This window comes from Pseudopipra pipra, chromosome 8, assembly GCF_036250125.1.
Source record: "Pseudopipra pipra isolate bDixPip1 chromosome 8, bDixPip1.hap1, whole genome shotgun sequence".
Taxonomy (NCBI): Eukaryota; Metazoa; Chordata; class Aves; order Passeriformes; family Pipridae; genus Pseudopipra; species Pseudopipra pipra.
The window spans coordinates 24303112-24327225 of record NC_087556.1 but is presented as its reverse complement, the minus strand read 5'-3'; the positions used below and the strand labels follow the sequence as shown (position 1 = coordinate 24327225).

At 41.7% G+C, this 24114-nt stretch overlaps 1 protein-coding gene across 6 annotated transcripts in view; it reads right to left on the bottom strand.

Moving 5' to 3' along the window:
- The window catches only part of WBP1L (WW domain binding protein 1 like), a 57788-nt gene that overhangs the window by 24304 nt on the left and 9370 nt on the right, over nucleotides 1–24114 (bottom strand). The window contains exons 2-3 of one of the 6 annotated variants that reach the window (XM_064663191.1): nucleotides 16229–16376; nucleotides 15416–15550 (exon numbers count right to left, since the gene is read on the bottom strand). The exons of 2 other annotated variants lie outside the window; for them this stretch is intronic. Coding sequence is in view for 1 of the 4 variants with exons in the window: in XM_064663188.1 (XP_064519258.1) it covers nucleotides 19798–19857 (60 nt within the window). In the remaining 3 variants the exon portion in view is untranslated. Of the gene's footprint in view, nucleotides 1–9636; nucleotides 9796–15415; nucleotides 15551–16228; nucleotides 16377–19797; nucleotides 20115–24114 lie in introns of those variants that run through there. 3 more of the 6 variants (XM_064663192.1, XM_064663188.1, XM_064663193.1) reach the window with 3 other exon arrangements.

The window sequence follows — 24114 nt, the reverse complement described above, 5'->3', positions numbered from 1 at the left end:
CGGCAGAGCAGGAGTGCTCTGCTCCCTGCTAACGGGATGCTGCGATGGAGGGGAGTCTGTTAAAAACGTTGGCAGGAGCCGACAGCTCCTCGGTGATGATTAAATCTCACTAGGCAAAAATAGAAATTTCCTCTGTTTCTGAGGAGAAAGCTAAGTTTGATGCTGCTCGCTGAACAGCACTGTAGTCCTAGGAGCCACCACCACGGTTTCCTGGGGACCTGGGTAAAGCCTTCACAGATCCAAAGCACTCCCATGCCACCTTCTGCCTGCCACCACGACTCCACTTTTTCTGAGCAACACTTAACAGCACTGTTCAACTCTCAGCGCCTCCTGATAACAGCTGTTCCTTTAAAGAAACACCAACAACTCCTCTGATTCAGAAAGATCAGGATCGGGCCTCTCCAAGATCACACAGGTGATGGGAAGAGATTTGAATACCCCAATGAAACTGTGAGAAGTCCTGTGGAAAGGTTTCTCATTCTACTTGAGCTCATTTCACATTTTCATGCCAAGGGGCAATTAAGCCTTATAAACAAATTAATCATCTGGTGCCCAGGATGGCATGTCTTGTTTGTCCTCCCCCAAGCAAGGAGTACAGCAAGTTCCACAGCAGTGTAGAAGATGACACTGCAGAAGGTAATCTAAATTTAACTCCCTTTTCTATGTCCACTTTGAAAGTTCAGCAACCTCTTTTTTTCGTGCTTCTCTGTAATCAGCAGCTGTCCTCGTCTGTCCAGGAGGGTGGGGACTAGGACACCATCATCCCTCCCTTATGCCCCAGCAACAGCTCCGGATATTTGAAAGAGGAGCAACTCCCCTGGCTTTTGGCCTTCTTGGCTTTGGAGCTCAACACATTAAAATATATTACAAGGAAAGGAATATACATTTTTTCCATAGTGAGTTCACTGAATGCCTTTTTTAGTAGCAGTTTTAACAATAATTTCAGTACTCCAGAAGAGAGAAATCACATAAAATTCTTACAAATGCTAATTTGCAAGAGGAGAAAAATAAATTAAGAGGAAAGAATAAAAAAAGCAGGACAGACACTCACTCCCCACCTCCAACAGTCAGAGAGCTTGCACCAGTGTCAGAAGAAGACACCCATTTTGCACAAGCCAAAACTACTCAGTGACCACCGCTGCTGCCTCCTCCCAGCCCAGCCCAGGGTGGTTTCCAAAGCGAGAACCCCACTGTGGGGGTCCTCTACACAATTAGGCTGTGAGACTATACACAAGCACCACTTATTTTTAAACCAACCTAAAGGCACCATCTAAACTTGCTGTTTAAGGTAAGCACATCTCTAATTTTCCTAAGAGAAAACAGGCACATAAGTAATTTCCTGGAGGATACAAAACATCAGTGTTAACAAGCATCAGCCAGGCAACGGGATTTTCCAGCTTTTGTGCTCTTGGATCTAACAAACTCTCAACCTTTGCTTTTCCAATTCTGTGGACAAACACTAGTGATATAAAAGGGCAGCTTTCTGTTTTAGTAATCTGTTCTATGGCCTCACGCTGGCCTTTGAAACATCCGATTTTGGCTGTTGCTATCCAGAGCCCTGGACAAGGCAGATCCCAGGGCTGAGCCAATGCAGCAGTTTCTAAATCCCTACTGTCAGAAGGAATCTAACTTTAACCACCAGCCTCTCCCCCAGCACATACTCAAAAGGCAAAGCATCATTCCAGATCTAAGACAAGTTGTGAAGAACTATCGAAGGCAGTAACTTAGCGGAAAACTGAAGGCATCCTAATTTATGTGTGAATTTAGAAATCCTGGAAAGACTGACACAAAAAAGGTAGTTTACAAGCAGGCATTACCACATTTGACTGCAGCAGAAGCAGCCACCCTCTCTTGCAGTCCCTGAGTGACTGTGGCCAGTAACATGCTCCACAACTGCTATAGGCGACTACAGAAAAAATCCTGTAGAGGGACAGAAAAAAAAAAAAAGCTGGACAAGATAGCTCATACCCTTATAAAACCCTAATCAACACATAACCTTTCCAAAACACCTAGGTTCTCTTAATTGTTGCAATTGCTTTGTATATTCCAACTGATATCCTTTCACCCTCTCCTCTTTTTTTTTTTTTTTTTTTAGTTCATAAGTTCTTGCCCCAAAGCTTTGTCTGGCAGCAACAAGTTTTATAGACAGTGGTTGTAAACAAATAGTTTCTTTCATCAGGAATGAATTCACCACCTTCTAATCTGACTTTCTTATTATTAGCAGGTGGGAAGAGAAGTCCCTATCCATCCTTTCACTCATTCATTACTCTGTACCTGTTAGCTATCTTCTTATAAAAGATATCAATCTCCCCTGTCCTCTTAATGTAAAATCTTTTCCCGAAGCCCTCAGATGCTCATTGTCCATTTCCAAAACCTTTCTAATTTTCTGCGGCTTGGGGGAAACCAGAGCTGAAATAATAATTATTTTAATGAAAGCAAGAGCAGCTCTAAGGCAGACTTAGCATGGGTTTGCTTCCTTTATACAAACCTGGAGTTTAAGATCTGCAAAGCCACACAAGAGTGTATTTATCCAATATATAATGAACAGAGTTAACACAAGTTTTCACAGTTTCTCAGCAGATGACTCTTAAGGGCTCTGAAAAGTCACGACTGATATCAGGACAGATTATGGGATCTACATTACTTTGAAAATTTGCCTGTTTAGGCAGCCACCAACCATCCTTTTTAGGCATGTCAGCATGGATCCCACTTTGGAAAAAGACGGAATAGAGGCCTCTAGATGTTTTTCTTTTGAAAAAGAGGGAATAGAGACCTCTAGGCATTACCAGTCTGTAGTACTGTTCTCCCAAACAGGCCATCTACCCCAAATATGATGTCAAACAAAGGAAATTGCTTGACATACCTTCACAAGCCCAACACACAGTGACTTGTGGCCTCAGATATAAACACGAAACTGAAGTAGATTATAGAATTTGTCTGGTCCATTTTAGAATCACTTTCCATGTTGGGAGATGCTTGCAAGCAGGTTTAGTAATCCAGCAAGGTATAGTATTAATTTTGATACACCCTGAGGAGATAGCCTGACCTTTGGGTGATCCAGTTATGATAACATGATTGTAACAAAAACTGAAGTTGTGCATCTCAGATCTGTCACACTTGAAGCACAAGGCTGCTCTCAGGTGCTCCACTATTACAGTTCTAGGCAGGGAGAAGTTCTGAACAGTAAATATAGGTGGTGTGTAATACTCCCTCAGTTAAACTTTAATACCATGGTTCTGCAGCTATATACATACACAGGTTGACTATAAAACTGGAATAATTTTATCAAATTATTCTTCCATTATTCTTCCAAATTTGCCCCAGTGCACCCTGTTATTTTCATGTTGGTAAGAGGAGCATTCATGAAGCACCAGCTATCCATTTTTGTTAGTCAGCCCAAAGCCTTGGGTGCCAAGACTGAGACTACACAAATCTTGCAGGCACTTGAAATTAAGGTGAAAGAAGCAACCTCAGTGAGAGTTACTTTCTTTTTCCCAATCTTGGAGACGGCTCTGGGAACAAAGGGAAAAAAAAAAGGAAAGAAATATACAGAAAGGCATAAAAGCAGATCTCTGTTTCTCTAGAATAAGACAATATCCAGGAACAACAAACTGTATCTGGTTTGACAGCAAATATTCTAAAGGGCTTGCTTGCAAAACCAGCATGAGACACAGGGAGATCACCAGTGCTGCAGCAGCAATGCAGCACTAGATCTGCCAAGAAACCATTTCTGTCTGGCCACCTGCCCACTTGTGGTTGATCCCTGAAGAGTGAAGGGCGACTTCCCCACCCTAATGACACCGTTACAATAATACAATGACTTTCCAATATGAGGACCAGGTGTTGTGGGTTGATGTAACATATGGTATTAGCACTGCCTATCAGGAATGGCATCAACAAATTCCAGAGGACCAGCAGCAACAGGTCAGCCTAATAACTTCCCAGTACCTACAGGACCTGAGTATCTACTCCATTGCTTAGGGGGCAAGTGGTCCAAAGCAAACTTTTCAGACTTCTTGTGGCTTGTACTACTTTACTGTTTAGGAGTGGGGTAAGCAGGTCCCCCAATTTGTGTGCAGTTCAACTACAAAACAAGAACACTGAAGTCACGTGCATTTACTATTTGTCAGGCCAAACTGACTTAATCATTGTTAGGTTGAACAAAGAATAATTACAGGAAAAGACACCATACATGTTTGGAACTGGCTTGTGAGCCAGCACTGCAACTAGTTTGATGGATCAATAAATTTTAATATTCAGTGAAGCATAAAGGCTTATAGTGGTTAGAATTTGTCTGTGGGCAGGTCCCTTTTCCCCACAGGCTGTCACTTCTGTCAGCTCAGTGGTTTAGAAGTGCAAAAAACTTGTGCAGCGTAGTAAGTTAAGCAAATAGGGACAAGTGCATTTCAACCTCACTACTGTCACCTGTCCTTGTCTCTGAGTAACTGGTTAACCAGGGAGGATGAGACTATGCACTTCAAAACGTGCTCAGTGTTGCAGAGAACCCCAACAACAACAGCTCATGCTTCATTCCAGTCAGCTCTCAGTTCCAGCTGAATCCCAAACAGCAAATGTCAGCCAAGCAGACAAGTGCAAATATGTGCCACCTCTCCACCTGAAAGCCACGTGTGAGCCCTGAACCCAAGCAGGGCAAATTGCAGAGGAAGCCACTACCCACTCTGTCACCTTGTATTTCAGTGTATTTCTCTTCACCGTTCCTATGTGGGTGAAGAAATGGCAACAGTACAGCACTTCTCTTTGCACTTTTGTACAGCAAGCAATCCCTCCTCTGAAGCTGCCTTCTGTATGAAGCTGTCCGAAGAAGGGCACTCACGAAAGGGCAGGGAGCAGACAACGGGTGGTTGTGGAGGACACCCCCAAGAGGAGTCCTCTCCGACACCCATCTGACAGGAGAAAAAAGCAGCCACATCCAGGCTGTTCCAGAAACTCTTACCCACTCTGCTGTTTAGCTGATGGAAGAGTGGTGGCAATGAAAAGTCTAGGCTCTTCTGAGACCAGCATAGTTTTTTCTAAGTGTAGCTTGAAATTTCCAGCTCTCAGTGACATTGTTCCCATTGCTGTTTCCTCACGGAGGAGGAAATGATAACCACAGGTCCAAGCACACTTTTCTTCACAGCCACAGAGTTGTGGCCATCCCAGTGCAACTGACAAAAGACTACGTGAATCATCTACTTTTGTATGACCACTGTTTTGATACCCAGGTCTTCTGGTCAAGCCTAGAGGTCTTAAAAAACTTCAAAGTCCTCACCACTGAGACAGAGGGGGACTAAAGGGTTGAAAATGCACTACTGAGAAGTGATGCTATCTGCTTCAGTGGAGATAGGGTCAATTCTGCCCCTTTAGCATTCCCAGGTTTTTGGGCACCTGAGATGCCCAAATGAAGATGCCAGGCTTCAGTGTTAGTCTGGCATGTAATGAAGTCACTGGAAAGCCTACTCAGCTTTCTCTAAGACTGCAGGGAGGGGGAGAAGGAGGAGGAGTGGGGAGTTCAGCTGTTAAATGACAAGACTGTCTCCAGGACTAGTGTATCCGGGGTGGTACAGGGACACCAGCTTGGCTCCTTGCTTTTTGGCACTGGAGCTCTTGTCTTCCTGATGCCCATGTATGCAAACAGGACTTTGGTAACGGCTCAAGAGGAGACGATCTGCTCCAGACAGGGCAGAAGGCAGAGTCTGCAGACAGTAACAGGATCCCCCAAATGTGGAATCAAGACGGTAAGCGTCTGTTCTAGTTTTAGAGTCTGGCACCATGTGGGTACCGAAAATACAGCCTGTGTGTGTCCTTTGGTCACATCATCAGAGGAGACAGCATTGTCCTGAAGCTGCTTACCAGCACAACCTTGATGGAGATCTTGGATGCCCTACTCTTAGAAGTGCTATTTGATTTCTCTACAAATGACAGCAACTCACTATTTTTAGTGCTCATCTCATGTCTGCTTGGCATTTCCCTTGGGCCTTACCCTTGTTTCACAGCATTGGTGCCAGCTCCCACGAAGCGGTTTTTTTATGCCAGAGGGGCTGATGCCAAGTCTGTCTGTGTTGATGCCAAAATGGCAGCTGGCTTTATTGTTGAGACAGGATTTGCCAAAGCTAACAACACTAGTGCTGGGGTGACTAGCATTGACTTTAAGGTTTTCATCTTCCTTATTCTTCTGTGCCTCTAGATTCCATGGGCTAATGCTGCTGTAAATGATCTTCTGGGGTCCCAGGAGACGGATTTTTTCATCAACAGGCAAGTACACAGCAGACAATCTTAACTTACACGTCCTCAAAGAGAAATATACCTTTATACATGGAGCAGTTATCTGGTACTGCCACTGCTGGGCCCAACTACATAGGGCAAGGCCTGCTGCAGATCAGGCAGGGCTTGAAGTCTCTCTCTTGAGCCTGCGAATGTGTTTATAAAGAACCTACTACAAAGCCAGAGAATCTATTGAAGATAAGGGTGGTGACATGGTATTTCATCACCAAGATATACCTAAGACAGAAGTCTGGAGCAAAAGAGGGTCAGGGATCAGCCAAATTGCATCACAGCACCGTAAGGAAGAAGACAAAATCCAAGAAGAGTCATGGCCTTTTGCCCCTTTTTCACTGTTGCAAGTGCCGCCGTGTGAAAAGCCACTTTCAGATAAAATCCAGTCTCACACTGAGGCACAGGCACGTTGATCATTGGAAACAGCCAGAGAGATATGAATAGATAGCACATAATCACACATGTGCAGATGCATGTAATTTGAAGTGATGGTATTCCTGCAAATTACGAAGTAATTTAATGTTAACCTCTGCTACTTTTCTTATAAACCTAAAAAACCACACCTTGTTCAGAAACAGTGGTGTCAAATGGGCACCTGATTGCCCAAAGACACTCAGCTCTTGCTTCAGGAACGGTGCAGTTGGTTAACCTGACAGGAGGTGACAATTTAAAAGGCTTTCTCATCACATAAGACTTTGCCAGGGGCATCTGTTATGTGTACAGCCTGGTCAGATCCTTCTGAAGTTTGTTGGTCTTTCCTAAGCTTAAGTTTACATCTTGAAGAAATTTAGGAAAGCCCCCAAAATCCCAGCAGTCTTGTTTTCTACAGCTTGTTTTACAAGAAAGAGGTTCTTTTATTGGATTCTGAGAATTAAGTTTTTGTTTCTAGCAGAATAGCACTTCTATATGGCCCTTACCCTTCTTCAAAGGAACAGATTTTCTGGGAAATCCTTTAGGGAAAAAAAGACATCAGCAGCTACCTCATTCTGAGCACGCTGCTGGATATTATGATTTGGTAATGTTACACAGCAGAGCAATATCACATAGATTATACTGAGGAAAACATCCTCAAGTTGTCCTATGTATACTCTCAAGCACTTTCGTACTATTTTCCCTGAACTCTTCACTCCAGGCCCTGCTGTGGCACCTACCTCTCCATCAATAAGAGGGTTCTGGGTTGCACAAATGACTGGGATTGCGACACTCAAACCACAAACAACTGGCTTAACCAAATCTTCTTCTTCTTAGAAGATACGTGTGGATCACAATATGGTATTCCCAAAACTAAAACTCTGTCCATTAACCCAATGGGCTGTGCAGTACCTAGAGTTTTACAGGATTTCCATTATCTAGCAGAAACATAAACTCCCCTGTACTGCTACAGGTAGGGTGAGCCTTGGAGTTTGTGGCACAAGCATGAGGAAAGCCCTTCCACATGGTCTGACTAGCAAAAAGACAGGAAAACTTCTCTTCCAAAGCAAAGGGCACTGAAGATTTCACACACACAGACATATAGATATAGATATATACACACACACACATACACCTCTATAAAACCAAAACAAAGAATGAAAGGAAACCACAAGTTTAACCATTGAGAAAGCTCAATACCAGAAGCATTTAAAACATCACAACACAACAGTATTAAAGACATCACTTTTAAATCCCCAGACAAAACTTCATTGAGAGCTATCAAATCTTAACTTCCACAGTTAAAAACTTCTTTAAACATACAACTTTAGGGAAAAAAAACACTTCAGAAAACCTCATCTTAAGATATCTCTAAGTACTTGGAAGAAAAAATGAGTAAACAAAAATAAATATTATACCAGCATTGTGTATGGTTAAGTGCAGTATCAAGCTGAGTTTACCCATATCAGTGAAAGAGCAGAAAAGATCAAGACCTTAAAGTCTAATCTCTCCCATTACATTACCACTTCTTGCTTTGGCCCATATCTTGACAAGGAAGACAAGAAAAGCTCCCCAAGAGGCCATGCACTTCTCTGCTCTGCCAGCCGGAGGAGAGAGGTTTTGAGACTGCCTCAAACAGAAGGGCCCCCACAAAAGCATTATCTACATAAACCAGAGCTCACAAACACAGGTTTCCAGGTACAGATGAAGTTGGTTTGATCCAAGCACATAGGGCAAAAAATGCAATGCCTCCCATCACCAGCTCCATCATCCTGCCACATTTTCGCTCTTGGCAGCTATTTTCCCTAACCATAAAATGTGGATACCTGCCTGAAGGTTGTTTGAGATATTACAACCACTGGACTCTGAATACAACTAATTGTTATTCCTTCTGTGCCTTGCAGAACTGCCACCAGTTACCCAAATACTTCCCGTTGGGCTCATCTGGAGGCTGCCCTGGGAGAGCCCCTGGTTATGTAAGGAACAGGCAGCTGGGAGGAAGGGATGTCCGAGTGTCGTGTTTCAGCATTGGCTCTGGCATTACGCAGTTTGCACTTTGCTTAAGCATTAAAAGCACTGGTGGCACCTCGAATCACAGCCAGTTTCTAAGTTTCAGGGACATACCTGCAGGCCAGGCGGCTTTGCCCTCTCAAGGGCAGATACCTCCAACACCCCGTGGTCTCGCTCCCCTACCTTCCTCGTATCTGTAGGATTTTTCCCTTAGGTACAAGCATAACGTGTGCTCCCCTTGCATGCATAAGCATGATTATTTCATACAGTGCCCAGTCATTAAAAACTTAATTCAGTTTTATTTTGGGAAGAAATGCTGATAACCGTAGCCTGCCTTTATGGGTATTATCTTATCCCGACTGCTAAAATTTCCATTAGTGCTTGTTATTCCACTGGCAGATAAAGCAAACACTCCCCTGGCTGTGCAGGGCTGGAGGAGGACAGGGTGACCCACATGGCTTTACCTCTTTCACACGTTTCTCTGCAGCAAGGTTGCAGGCTGCAGGAGGGAGAGAAGGCCAAGCACTCGCCTTCTCCTTGCTCAAGTCTGGCTCCCAGACGTGCGCCTGCTCTAGATCACAAAACCAGTGACCTCTTATTTCTGGCAACCATTGCTTTCTTTTGAATTCTCCTATAGCATAAACCAAATAGTTCATATGCATCTGTATAAACAAATCAAAACTTCACTGACATCCTACCTTTTTACAGGAAATTAATTGGTGCTAATTAGCAGGACTACAGTAAAACAATAAATTTAAAGAAAAAAAAATAGAAAATCACCCCAAACCCCCAAACTCTCAAAAGCCAGTGCACTTTCTTCTTCAAAAGGTGAACAATATACACGTCATCCTCAGCGCTCAGAAAGCTCAAAGACTTGTGGGTGACTGTTGAATGAAGAAACTCTAAAGTAAGGAAATATTTTCTGTTTTTAGAAATACTCACTTCTGACACATCGCAGGCTTCTACGGTAATATTTTTCCCCTGAAGGATGTAGTTTGGGGAGTGGGAATTCTAAACATCTCCTTTGGAAAACAAAGACCAACCCCCCTTTCCTGGAAACAAGTGAGAAAACTGCCCACCAATTTAATATCAGAGACCCAACCTGCACCTTGTAAAGTCATCAGACCATTGAAAGAGAAATCTTCCAGGTAAAAATACATAAGGAACTTAGGGACAGACAGCAACATTTGTTGAGCAGGATTTAATTACGGATTTAATTATAGACTGGTCATCAGACTGTCCCCCTTTCAGCACTTGTTCCTTAATACAGGCTTCAAAAGTCAGGGCTGTTTGAAAATGAAAGATGCAAACCCAGAGGCACCAGGCTGTCAAACTGCTCTGGGAATGATTCACTGCACCCAAAGCATCAACATTTCTCTAACCTACTCTTAAGATGACTGAAATCACTGGTGTCCCCACTGCCTCAACAGGCCACATGCTCCTGTGCTCGATGCCCTTTAAAAATTAGGATTTTTTTTCCCATTAATATTAACTCAGGCCTTAGTGCAAAATAAGGCAGTAATTTCTTCTTCTCCACCGAAAACAAGACAACTGATCATAGTGAGCTTCTTAACTTAGCTCACGTGGAAAATTGTTCCATTCCTCTATAAGCTGCTTTTAGAAGACAAATGAAGTCTTTTTCCTAGACTACAAGGATTAAATCATGGGTTTACTGGTGTTCTCAGTCTGAAACTTAAACTCATCTTAAAATGTGAGATCCAAAATGGTGCACATCACTTACTACCATGGAGTATTACAAAATACCTGTATAGGACACTTTTGTTACTACATCACTAAAGATTTGGTGGTTTTTTTTTCCTGAAAGAACTGCACCCAATTTTTGATCCAAAATCCCAGGCTATTTGACATTTTCCACCCACTAAGTACTCTGCATTTTTCCCTCAGGAAAAGTAAAATAGGCTTCGGGCTATTTCTTCAAGTTGTTCTGTCTTAAAAAACACAGACAACCCTCCATCTGCATCTCAAGCGCTTTCTCTTTGTCTCCCAAGCTGTTGGCACAGAGGCAAACCAAACCCCTCCAGGATCCCAGACACCACCACAGACTACTCCTTAGCATATATTCATGACTTAACGGACCCATCCTATTACTATTTGATCCTGAACACAGATCCCTACTCAGCATCCCATAACCAATGTGCTGCCTCACTCAGGCGGGGCTGTAAAACATTCACTGAATTAACCAAATTAATTCATCAGCCCACCCCACTCACCACCACCCCCACCCTGAGGTTGTTCCTGATAAATCCACACTGCTCATTTCCTATTGCCTTAGAGATGCTTATAAAACCTTCAGGGATTTATTCTAGAGAATAAATCTTTAAATACTAATAAATACTTTACTAGAGACTGAAGCGCTTCACTAGTTTCTAACTTTTTCTTACTATTTTTCCTTTAACCTGACCCCTTTCCATTTAGTATTTATTTTAATGTGTGTAGATTTATAAGCAGAAGTTTGTGCACTTTGTTTTTTTCCCCTCCAGAACCAAAACAACAGCAAACCCTTTCAGTCTATATCAGTTACTGAGTTACTGTTCACTCACTTCCCTCCTTAAATTTTAGATCAAAACTTTTTTCTCCTTTTTATTTTATATCAACACTGTTTGCAAAACCTTTTCCTAAGCCTTTGTGTGTTTCTTGCTAGCTGCAATACATTTTTTAAACCGAATTATACAAACAGTAAAATCTTTACTGTCCCTTCAGTGACTGAATTTAGTAGATGGTTTTAAGATCAGCAAAAAAATAATGAAGATAGTAATAAATTTCAGGATCCCTTTAAAATTCAGGTGTGCCATGAGAAAGAAAAATGTTAAGAATTTTTAACACATATACCCCATTTGTGGAGAGGATTCGGCATACACTGATGGCATGGCTTTATCTTTTAGTGTCAGCACACAGTGGACTGTTTATTGCAGTCTGAGCTCACACCAAGTTGAAGTTGCCATAAGGAAAAGCAAAAATGGACTGTCAAAAATGTCCTAAAATTCTTGGGAAATGCAAAGCAAAGCAAAATCAGCTAAAGCAATCTTTTGTAAATGTAAAACCCTATTACAGAACCAGTGGCATTTAGTGTGTCCACCATGCACCAAGAGAGATCCTCAGAGATGCTTGAAGGATTCAAGTTGGAACCAGATCCGTAACAGAGATGAATCAACCAGCTTTGCTGCCAGACAAAGCACACTGGACAAGGTTTAATTCTCTAACATGCAACTAGTGTACGCCTGAGCTGTGCAGTTAGAGAAAAGTCTTTGAGCTATTATTATGCTCTGCAGTCGTGTAGCTCTGCACAGCTGAGCCTCTGTAGTTCTCCTTTCAAGGCAGGCTCGAGGAAGCGCAACCCCGCTGCTTCCTCATTAGTGTGAGGCACTGCTGTCAAATTGTCTGCAGCAGCTTTCAAACTACCCCAGGGACAGCCAGACCTCCAAAACCTCAATACACTCATGGAAAATGCTCCTTCCTAAACTCCCCAAGAGCAGAAAGATGCACCAGTGGTTCCTACAGTCTATAAACTGCAACTAGCTCACGAGTGTCTGCCGCTCACAGTAGCTCTCAACAGATTCCCGTTCAGGTCCTCCACTTTTTGTCTCTCATTTAGACAACCTGTAAGAAATTTTGATGCACACAGATGCCAAGGATATCCCTTGTGAGTTGCATCCTTAGGTATGAGAAATGCCACATAAGTCATGGTTTGACTGAGAGCCCAGAACTTGCTGTAATGTGGTAGCTCTGCCACAGTCATCCTGCCAGGTCTATAAATCCCAATATTTCACAAAGTAACAGTGGAATCTGAAATAAGATTAGTTTCTGAAGGACAAGCTGGTGGTGTGGAGGTTTTGTTTTATTTCAGAGTGTTGCTCTAGGTCAGTTGACCACACAAGCAAGGAGCACAGGCACACAGGCTGCTGCTGTACCACTGCAGATGGCAAGCATTCAGTATCGGCAGTAAATGCTAATGCCAGAACAAAAGACAAGACCATTTTCCCAAGTACAACAGAGCCCTCCACCCCCAGATCCAGTTTTACTTCGACTGTGTATAGGACTAAACAGCCACTTTTTCACAGTAGACACAGTTTTATTCTTGGCAAAAAGAAATACATGGTGGGGCATCTTCAAGAAAGGTCAAGAACTCCCCTCTATATTGCCATAAGACTTACTAAGAATTAACAGAAGTTAAAGAACTCCTCTCTCTATTCAACAGCACAGATTCAGACATTCTGTCAAGATCTGAACATTTCTACCATGTTTTTTCCCAACACGGCCTGGGACTCAAAAGCATTCTTGAACACCAAGGTTCATATAAACTTACCAAATTAGAGTCAGAAAGATTTTCAAATGTAATCTACAACCCAGCCAGTCAGCAAAAATATGAAAACCTGACACCTAAAAGAAAGGGCACTACCACGTATATTTCCCCACCTCCCCCATAAAAACACTCTGAGAACAGCACCAAATTTGTTTAGCAATAATTTCTTCATGAGACAGTTGATCTTCAGTGATCTAGGAAGCCGTGGATAAACCTCAAGACTGAGAATGTTTTTAGTCCATATTCTTATTTCTCCCCAGGGAATCTTGATCTTCAGAGGAATATTAGCATGAAGTATGTAAAACATTTTGTGGACTGTTTATAACCTAATGACTCCAAATGTAACCTTCGATGCCATTCTGCAGAGACTTAGTCATATTCAGCAATTTGAGCAGAGGGAGAATGCTAGAGCCTCTTGGGCAGATGACTTTTATTGCTCTTTTAGCTTTGTTCAAGTAGTTTCACATAATATAGTTATCTTAGACTGGTATCAGCAAAACACTGCTCAGAATCAAGCTGACATAAAACTCATGGTTGCATTATTAAGTAGTAAAATCATTCCAAGGACTTGTGTTTGGGAATGTCTGCTCACATATACAGCCAAATCTGAAAATCCAGCTTCAGTTCTTAGTTAAACATTACTTAATGGTAATGTTAAAAATGGTGTTCTTCTGGAAAAGAGATTTTGAAATAAATGCTCTAATCCTCCAATAAAAGACAAACGTGAAAAGCATATGGTTCCCACTGGGTACACTTATTACAAATGGAGTTTCCTTTCTGGAAACTCAATATATAGTTGCTAAATGAAAACAAAACATCTCTTATGGCTTCACAACTAGAATTTAAAAAGCCAGATGCTGTGTAGGAATTACTGTTTTCTTCACAGCGTTAGTTTACCCAGTTATACATCCTGAAGGCTAAAAAAGAGTATTTAAGGAGGAAAGAGTGTTACAATCTGTGAAGTTAATATTTGTGTTAAAAATACTAATGGAAAAATCTAGCTGTTTGCTTTCCAGAAGCCACTATTTGGTCTCTTCTATTTTTCAAATTAGAAGTGGCCTTTGCAGAATTATAAATAAAACACTGAAAGCTCCATGTGACTTTCCCATATGTAGTTTTTCAACAGCCAAGTAATTTCCCCTATCCCATCCCCACTGTTTGCATACCAAGGCTATGTTTGCCAAGTTTGAAGTAGAGAATTTTTAAGCCAAATTTGTAAAGCCAAGAAGATAAAGATTTTGTTAATATCCTTTGATCAGAGATAAACCTAAAAAGAGTTAAACTGTGGAGAAAAGCATAGGAAAAAAAAAAGACTGTATGTTTTGCCATCAATTTACAAGGACTATCACTGTGTCAGTATAGAATATGTACAAAATGTACATGCCAACATTAGCTTTTCTGAGTCTTTGAGAGCCATATATGTAGCCATCCCACTTCTGCACATGTTTGAGACAGGAAATATTCTTCACTCAATAAACAAACAAACAGACCTAACCTGAAAAGTGGAAGACTTAAGAGAACATCTCAGTTTTATTCCTCCAGGACTACTGGCAGATTGCAGCAGACAGAAGGATTTTCCTGTCTGCTGCTTTCCTGGTTGCCTTCATTCCCACTACAATATCCAAATGTCTGAAAGCCCAACATCCAAATGGCTCCCCATGCTATGCATCACATCCAAAAAGCTTGTGGAGGTGACTTTAAACCAGGCCTCCAGCTTTCTGAAGCACCTACAAGGAGTAACACAGCAGGTAATTCTGAGCGAAAAGGAGACAAGCAGGCAAGGCTGAAGCACATGTACCAGGACAACAGAAAGGATTGCCTGCCAGAGGAGAAAGCAGAGGACAAAGTACAGAGCTGGCCATCACCTGAACAAGTAGGGTAGCCCAACAGGGAAGGCAAGAAAGTCACCTGCCATACAGCATTAAGATTGCCACATTAGATTGAATGCCACAAAGCCAAAGTCAGACTTATCCTTCCCAGAACACTGAAGTATCTCTTTTCCAGTCTAAGCTGCAGCACAGCATTCATTCCTACTGACCTCACTTTTCCCCTTGGATGAGGAACACACCCAGGGTACTATCTTGATCAATGCAATTGCAAAAGGTTGTTCCTTACAAGCAACAGTTCAATAAAGCACATCTGGCAGCATGACAAAAAGCTGCACAGGGACACCTTGAAATTCTCATGTTTGATTTGACCTACATCAAATCCTACTAGAATCTAAGTGCTCCTTTGTCACCAGGAGCGGAGGGGCTGTGGGTGACAGCCTGCAGCTTCACTCCATGCTGTGTCACAAGAGCCGAGAGCCAAGACTTACATGAAGACATGGCACACACACCAAAGGGGATGGAAAAGCCTGCTCCACCCTCATGAAGGAAGGTGTTCTCTGGTCCTACTTACAGCCTGAAAAGCGAGGGGAAAGAGGTTCTGTCTTTATTCTTTGCAGTCTTGTTCAGCCGTGCTCGACGCCTGCACTCCTCCTAAGTTTATGGTTACTTCCTGTTGACAAATATGTTCTTCTGCAATCTATTTCATCTATTTTCAAAAAGACAGATAACACATTTTTTAACATTAGCCAGTTGTTTGTTTTTTTTTTTGCAAGACAAGTTATGGCCTCTATACAACACAGAACTGGGACTCAATAACTAGTGATCCATTCTCAAACTATACCAAGGCTTCATGTTTGGCAAAGTCACTGTTTTCTAGTCTTTCCTTTTCCACCAGCAGAATAACAGAATTTACTATATCCAAAATAGAGTAAGTAATTAATGTTTATAGATAACACCTCTTACTTCACACTATGCAAAAGATTTAACGCTTGATTTTTCATTTGACATTTTTCATGCCAGTTCAATGTATTAATGTTTGTATATGTATTGACAACTATCAGAATTCTTAAAAGACCACAGGTTTCAGAAATACATATGAAAACATACTTTTAAAACCCACAGGACTGGAATCCACATCACTAAGTGCCACAGTGATAACACAAGTTTTACGGGCAATATTTTTTTTCATTACATTACATATCTAATTTCCATGTCGCCACACCTCATAATCCACTTTTTGTACCTCAAAATACTGACAAAAGTCACCAGTGATCTCCCACAGCATGAGATGCATGGGAAGCTATACAACAGCCTCTGGGATAGGGAAGTCAACTCAGATCCTAATTTCTCAACTCAGAAGCACAAAGAAAAGAACACTTGGTACCGGCTTTCACATCTCTTTTCTTCACATCTTGACGTCTCTGCTAACAGATTCTAACAACCAGGACACCAGAATTCATACTTCAGCATCTTCAACTTCTTTCCTGAAGGACTCCAGCTATTGATTCCTGATAACGCTGCCAAGCTGGTCCCTGAAACAAGCCAGAGAGCGCTCAGGAAACATTCAGGAAAAGGTTGAAAGTAAGAGGTGGTTGCAGGCAGATCCCAGCACACAAGAGGTCAACCCCTGACTGCAGGGATTTGCAAGGCTTTCCATATCCCAACAGATCTCAAAGAGATTGCAAGGATTTCCCAACTTTAGAGTAAAAAAAATCAACAAGGAGGAACTGTGAAGGTGCAAAAGCCCGTGAGGCTGAGCTGAACCATTTCCAGCTCTCTGTAGACTGGAGAATGTACAGTCCAAAGCCTTTCTGCAAGTAGCAGGTGACTAGATGACAAGTACTATACTGAAGTCCACATTTCTTGACCAGAAACCTGAGTTTAAAGGTCAGATTTAGCAGTGAAGCTTTATGCAAAGATTCTGATGTGAATGTTAGAAGAAACAAGAAAGAAAGGAAAAAAACCAAAAAAAACCCACCAGTCAACCAACTATCATTATTTAGAAGAGCAGCTGCCTGGAAGGATTTCAGAAGTACTTGGTCCAAAAGTGTTTCAGTTGCCATTCAAAACACTCTCCCATTGCATTTCCAATTTCATAATCTCTTTGCCTTCAAAGTCTGTGTCCTCCTATACTTTCTTCAAAGGCTCTTGCAATTTAAAAGTCATAGGAAAGCACATTAAAAGTACCAGACTGGACTAAATGCATCAACTCCTCTGCAACCTTTACTCCTTCTAAAGCACCACGTGTGCTTACAAGCATGTACAGATACCAACACAAGTGAAATGGGATTTTCTGCTATAGAAAATACTGCTTCTAGTCTTTTATTTTCCACTTGAACCATAATTCTGAATAGGAAATGCTCCAGCTTTAGTTTAAGCAACTAAACATAAATCCTGATGAAAGGCGTTTGGTGTATAAAAATGCCCATTACCACTTTGGACTAGATTTGAACTGGTGACCTAATCATGTGACCCTCAGTAGTTCTTTAACTATCTGTGATCACAGAGATTTGCATCAGCAAATACTTAAATCCCAGGAGAAGATACTTCCTTAGGAAGAAAAAAAAGTTAGATAAATGAAATCTTCAGAAATAAAAGATTCTAGATTTGTGCAGTTTTAACAAGCAAGAAAATACAGGTAACAGTCACCTGATTCCTGTGAGTTTCTAGAAGATCCTTCTATTACAAGTACACAACACACAAGTTTGTACCAAAAGCCAGTACTTGCAAGGCTCAGCATTCACTACTAGACGGGGTAAACACAGCAAGCCCCAAGAGTCTCCCTCATGGCTTTAGAAATTTACTAAAAATCATGACACATTTTGTATAGAAATGCACAAATAGTTCCACTTTCAGACAATGTATTAAAAACTAAGATTTTCACGATCTGTTCAACTGCATCACACCAAATATGCAGAACCTGGCATCATAACATTTACCCTTCCAGAACTATTCAGGCTCTTTGCAATGCAGGAGCCTTCCATCAATATCCCGGTGCTATGGCTGTGGAGGTAGGTGCAGGTCCCAATGAGGCAAGCACATGTTTTTTACCTGGTTTCAGATAGGCATCAGCTGAAAGCAGCTATCAAGTTTCCTCTTGAAGTGAAGCATCCTCTAATATTTTATTTGGTTGTAAAAATTTCACAATGGTACATCTGCCAGCGAGGCAGGCAGAGCCAAAAGCACAGTTAACAATTCCCAGCAGAGGGCAGATCCTGTTTAACATATTTCAAGAAGTACTGCACATATGCAGGTGCTCCATTTCATTGGAGAGTCTCCACACAAAGAAATCTCCTGATCAATACCAATACCTATAATTTCTCTGATTAAAAATAATACTCCCCTGAATAGCCATCAGCCCTTCTCCCCATCATATAAGCAAATTCAACCACAAGTGTGACCAATCCTACAAAAGGGCTCTTGAGAAGAAGCATCTGTACAAACAGCTATGTGCCTGCTGGGGGATGGAAGTCCTTATGCTGGGTTTGTTTTGGAACTACAGATGTACTTCAGCTGCCCTACACTCATTCAACCACCCCAAACATACCAGCCAAAAATGTTACGCCATCCACATGAAGACAGTCACGTTCTCCAGTTGGCATCTAAGAGGAGTGCAACTTAGGACTTGCCAAGAATTGCTTATCATGGTTAATTTTTACAATATCACATGTAACATTAAAATAGCTTCACGAAAGGAAAGAAAAATGTAATATAAATTACAAAGGCAGGTGATAAATCTTCTGCCTGTAAGGATAAGCAACCTGGTTTCATAAAAATGCTTCCAATTAACCCTTCTGCAGCTTCAAAAAGATACAATCTCTGTTGTTCCTAAGCACATCTGCCAGAGCTTGCCAAGGAAAGCATGAGCAACCAGCTTCAAAGGCAGGATGACGTACCTACAGCAGTAAACCCTAATCCTTGCGGGGGAAACCACGCAACTCAACTTAGTCATAGAAAATGGGATTAGAAACTTTAAAACAAAACAAGGCATTGAAAGAATTAGCAGTCATACCAAGATCACGTAGAAAACATTGAGCAACATTTAAAAAACAACTTTCGTCAGGGCTGATAAAGAGGAGAGTAAGACTAACGACTTGCACAGGAAACCTTTAGAGGATCGGGATAGGAACAGGATATCTGTGTCAGCCTAAAACCTTACACGCTGTCACTGGAAGGTGGCTTGGCAAAGAGTGGAGGTGCCAGAGAACAACACAGTCACCCCTAGAAATTCAAGGACATGGACTCCTAGAAAAAAGTTTCTGTGATTTGACCATAGGAAACGTGACATGGATTGAAGCAGACAATGCTTTGACGATCAAAGCGACTGCTCATGTGCAGGGGCAGAGGGAGAGTCTGTGGGAAGCGATTTGGGAAGCACAGCATTATTCTTTCCACAGTTCATAATGTCATGCAAACACATATATACAAGAATGTTGCAACTGCTCAAGTGACCGTCTCCACTAGCGTCATGCACATGGCAGAAATGCAGAGGTCAGGATTTCTGAGGCACTTCCCCAAGGAGACAGTTAATGTGACTTTCTGAAGTTCCCCACGTTTCTTGCACTGTAATTTCCTGGACAACAGCATCGCATATTTTCCAATGCCCAGACCTAACCCAAATTACATGTTTACACAACCCACACGAAATTCAGGTTTTGATCGATGTGTGTTTTCATTTTTGGACAAGAGCTGATTTTCTAACTTAAGACAATCTTTCTAAAATAAACCATGTCTGCATGTAAGGTCAGGGTGCCTAGAGAGTTCCTAAAACAACAATTAGTTTAAGTGAGCTTCCCCAACCTTCTCACTGCCAAGCAAGCTTCATTAGCAAGTACCAAGTATTCAAATCCTGATCACATCAACAGATAAAATAAAGAGAACACAAAGACTTGAATCAGGAAAAGGAAGGCGGTGGCAGGAACAAAGCAGACAAGCAAGGAGAAAAAAGAATACCTTGAGAAAAAAAGGCAGACCATCATGATCTAAGTGCTGATTAAATCTGCTCCTGAACATATGAATATGACCATAAGGCAGAAGTCCAGTCTAGTACAGAAAGCATATTCCCCCTTTGATCATTCTCTGGTGTGGATGGAAACCCACTGGGGCTTGAAGAGATATCAAGTCTTTGAGAGATGAATATCTAACATAGCATACGGAGGGTGAATGGAAGTAAAAGTAAGTTTCCACCCCTTCTACTGGGGCCCAGGACTATCAGTTCCATTTAATGAAGTCAGAGTGCTCAGATTTCAGTCAGCTCTCTCTGCTTTCTCTTTCCCAGTCAACAGTGTCTTCTTTCCTAGACATCAGGCTCTTCTTTCCTTTTAGAAAGGCCTCCATGCCTCCCTCTCCCCATAGTGAAAACAGGACAAGAGAGGTACCAGGTACCACAGCTTACATGCAGTTCTTCATGCCAAAGCAGTACAGCACAGGGCTGTCCAAATTCATGGCAAGAGCAGAAGGGCTGCATGGTTTTTCATTTACCATTGACACTGCCATGTGAGTCTTTTCTCCCTTGCAGTCTCACAGATCCCAGCAGAGCCCTGAGGAAGAGTGACCTTGCAGCAACAACCAACCATACAATATGAGGAAGAATTTGGAACTAGGCAGCTCCCAAACCAAAGGCTGCCGTAGGTTTGAGTGGAGAAGTCTGGAAACTGCTCATCTAGAGTCTCTACAGGGAAAGCATAAGGACACTCAAGGATCACCCTGTAGAGCCCCTCTGAAACCTCAAAGGTAACCAGACCTGCACACGAACCCAGAAAAACTATGCAAAAATTCAGCTTCCACCAGCAGCAGTATCCTGAACAATAGCAGAGCCTCTTTGCTATGACTGGACAAAAAAATAAAAGAAAGGGAAGACAGGACATTTTACAGTCTGCTCAGTCTCTTGAAAAATGAAAGCAAAGAGGTTTTTTTTGTTTGTTTGGGTTTTTTTTGTTTTGTTTTTTTGTTTAAGTCCTTGCTTAGAAGTTATGGGAGTAAATAACAACTCCTAGCTTTCCTTCCATATTTAGGCCGAGACTTTTTCAGTATTTCCAGTGTTGCGAAACAGAACACAGAAGAAAGCAAATCTACTTCGACTACACAGAAGTGCCAAACAGAAAAAAATAAGCCACAGAAGTTTGTATAAATACATGCACATCCCTAAAAACAGATGCACCTATCAAAGCATTGTTTAAAGTTTGTCTGTCTAACTGAACTCTCTGTACTTGCTGTTAAGAACAATTTTACTCAAAATAATAACCAGGATTCAAACCAAGTAAGAAATAATGAACTTGGGTTTAATTGGTTTGCGAGAAACCCAATTTACAAATGCAACCCTTAGCCAGCTATTGAATATACAAGTTGACTGAGCCCAGAAGGCACTGTGATGAGTGGCTTAAGTGGAGGCACCCTACACCCACCAACATTCCTGCTGAATGAATGTGAAATCGGCAAGAATTGCTTTTATTTATCTTACTAAAAGCGTTTCTTGGAAGGGCTGGAAAAATTTATTTCAGATGGATTTTTCAGCTTAGAACAAAGTTGTATTTATTATAATTATGCACTCTCCAGTGTGGCCTGCCTTGCTGAGAAAGAACATTAAATTCAGCTGTGCACGAACTCACGGAAGTGACCTTTTGAATGAAAATGCTACAGCAAGAAACTTGTGGAGCATTCTCACTAAATAATAACCTACTGTCTGCAACTTGCAGATTAGTGCTCAGACCACTGATCTCAGCTGTTACTTACACAGGCACAAGTCTACATGAGGTCAATCAGCTGAGAATAAATCATGTGTGCTGCAGAATACAATATGGAGAACTGTACTTGGGAAACTTCATAGTCTCCAGTCCAGTGTGGTCTTATGAACTTATATTAACCATCATTCAGCAGCATAACATTGCAAGGCATTTTAAAGAGATCTTTTCTGCAGGACACCCAGTATTCCTTTACATAAGAGGATCAAAGGTGTTATTGACACAAACTGAGCAAGTTCTCACTGTAAAGAGAGCAACAAATGCAAGGAAGAACACCCACCACCCACCCAGAAATACCCTGCTCTCTCTTTGCAGAAGGGCATGAGGATTATCTGAAAGGCTTCTGCTCCATGGAAAGCCCAAACCCTTAGGGAGAAGACAGGTTAGCACTAAAGAACTAAAAAAGTCAAACTAGAAGGTTCATTCCATCACCTAAATGAAAGGTGAAATGTAAAATAGCAAAATATCTAAAAGAGTAAAAATGTAGAACAGTAAAATGCTTGTTTGGAAATGAAGGATGTCTTCTCAGTGTGCAAATATAAAATATCCTCCATAGACACATCAGATGATCTTACTCATTGCAGAAAGGTTGGGTATCTCATCCTGTAAGGAACTTAAAACAGATGTCTGAGCCTTCCCAGCAGCTGGGTTGCTGGGCAGTCAAACTCCCTGCTGCCAAAGAAAGCAAGGCAAGCTCGTGTGCTGACGTCCACATCTCAGGGGCAATTGGAAGTCACTCACTTTGCTGCCCAGACCAACAGCATCCCGCAATGGACAAAACCTGCTGGCAACCTGCTCTGGGCTCCCTCTCCCTTTTACTCTCCTAGGTATGCACAGCAGGCTCTCGCGGTTCATGGCCATCTGAAGATTTTAGTATGCAGTTCAAAGGTTTAGAAAAGAGACTACCCTGTATTAAGCATCAAGAAGCCAAAATGCAGCTATAAAACCAGTTTGCGCTGCCAGTTTGGGTTCTGCACTCCCTTTTCAGACTGTGTGTTTGCATTTCAGCCAGCTTGTTCTCCTCCCACTGCTCTGCTCACTGAACCTGCTGATTGGTCCCAAGTCTGCATCTCTGTGTGCTGTTGTCTCCAAGGGGAAATAATATACAAGAAATTTAATGTCTTGACTTTGCTACAGAACCAATTAATTGAGCTGCAAAGAAGGAAAGGCTTTCACTTGAAGTAATTGTTTTCTATGCAGTAAACGCAGCACATGTAATTTGTGAGGGGCACAAGAGCTTGATCCTCCTGTGTCTTCACATGTTGATTATTTACACTAATGCTTTCCAGACAAATAGAAGAATAGTCTCCACTCAAGTACAGAAGAAGCCAAGAACAATAAAACAATTAGGTAAAGTTTGACCATAGTACTTGAGGGCATTGAAAACCTTTGGACCAAAACCTTGCTGAAGAAAACCAGGCATTTCTTGGTTAACAATTAATAATTTAGCCCTGAATTCTCTCATTCAGACATCCAGCTGAAGAGGAAAATTACACAGTAATTATACACCTTGTACCACACAGTCCCCCAGTATTTTGATACAAAACCCCACAGTTCACATTCACCATTTTCATATCCCCATTTTAGATGAGAAATGTGAAATTCCTTTCTTAATATCATGTGTTAAGCCAGGATCACAACTGAAGAGTTCTTGTAAAAAGTACTTGTGTGTCAAAGGAAGGACTTGGGAGTACACTGTGGCTTTCAAAGAAAATTTTTAATAATATTTATAAATTCACCCTAAAAAATCCCAACAACAGCTAAACCCAAGAAATTTCTTTTGAAAACTATTTTTCCATTGTTTATCTTTGCACTAATCCCTTGGGTTAAGTAAACTACCAAGACACTTCACCCCCAAGAGCCCTCACCACTGTAGCATATGCAAGATGCCTGCTGCAAGGATAGGGCAAGACAAGCACAGAAGCAGTGCAAGACCTGTAAATGAACATGTTAATGGGTTGAACCAGATGAAAGAAGTATAAAGCCTGTTTCTCTAATTAGGGACACTAGTTAAAAGCATAAACAAGTTTTACCTTTCACCCTGTCCTGAAGGAAAGTGCCTTCAGAAGAACTGTTGGCAGGCAGGCAGTGCCTGGGTGAGAGCAGAGCTAGTGAGAGTAAGCGTACTCAGAGCAAGGATACAAATAAACAAAAAATTAACTTTTTCTGTGTAATAGCTACAACAACAGCAGCTCAGCCAGCCTTCAGATTACACTCATGCAAGGTACAGTTTCATGAACACAAATGCACCTTCCATTTGTTTGGTTCCAGAAGATCAAGATGCAAGGGGCACACACCACCCAGACAGGGTGAACATCTCATCTAGTGCTGTTTTCCTCCCCTGCACACCTCTACATTCTCAAGCCAAAGCCAAAATGTTCACTGCTTGCATATGCAGATTTAGGCCTCTTTTATTAGGACACACCAAATGTATTTAATCCTTTGTCTGTGCTTCTGAAGTCTTTTAGAGTAGGATCATAGCAAGAAGAGTTTTTGGTACACTCTGCTAGATAATATGACACAGACGAGA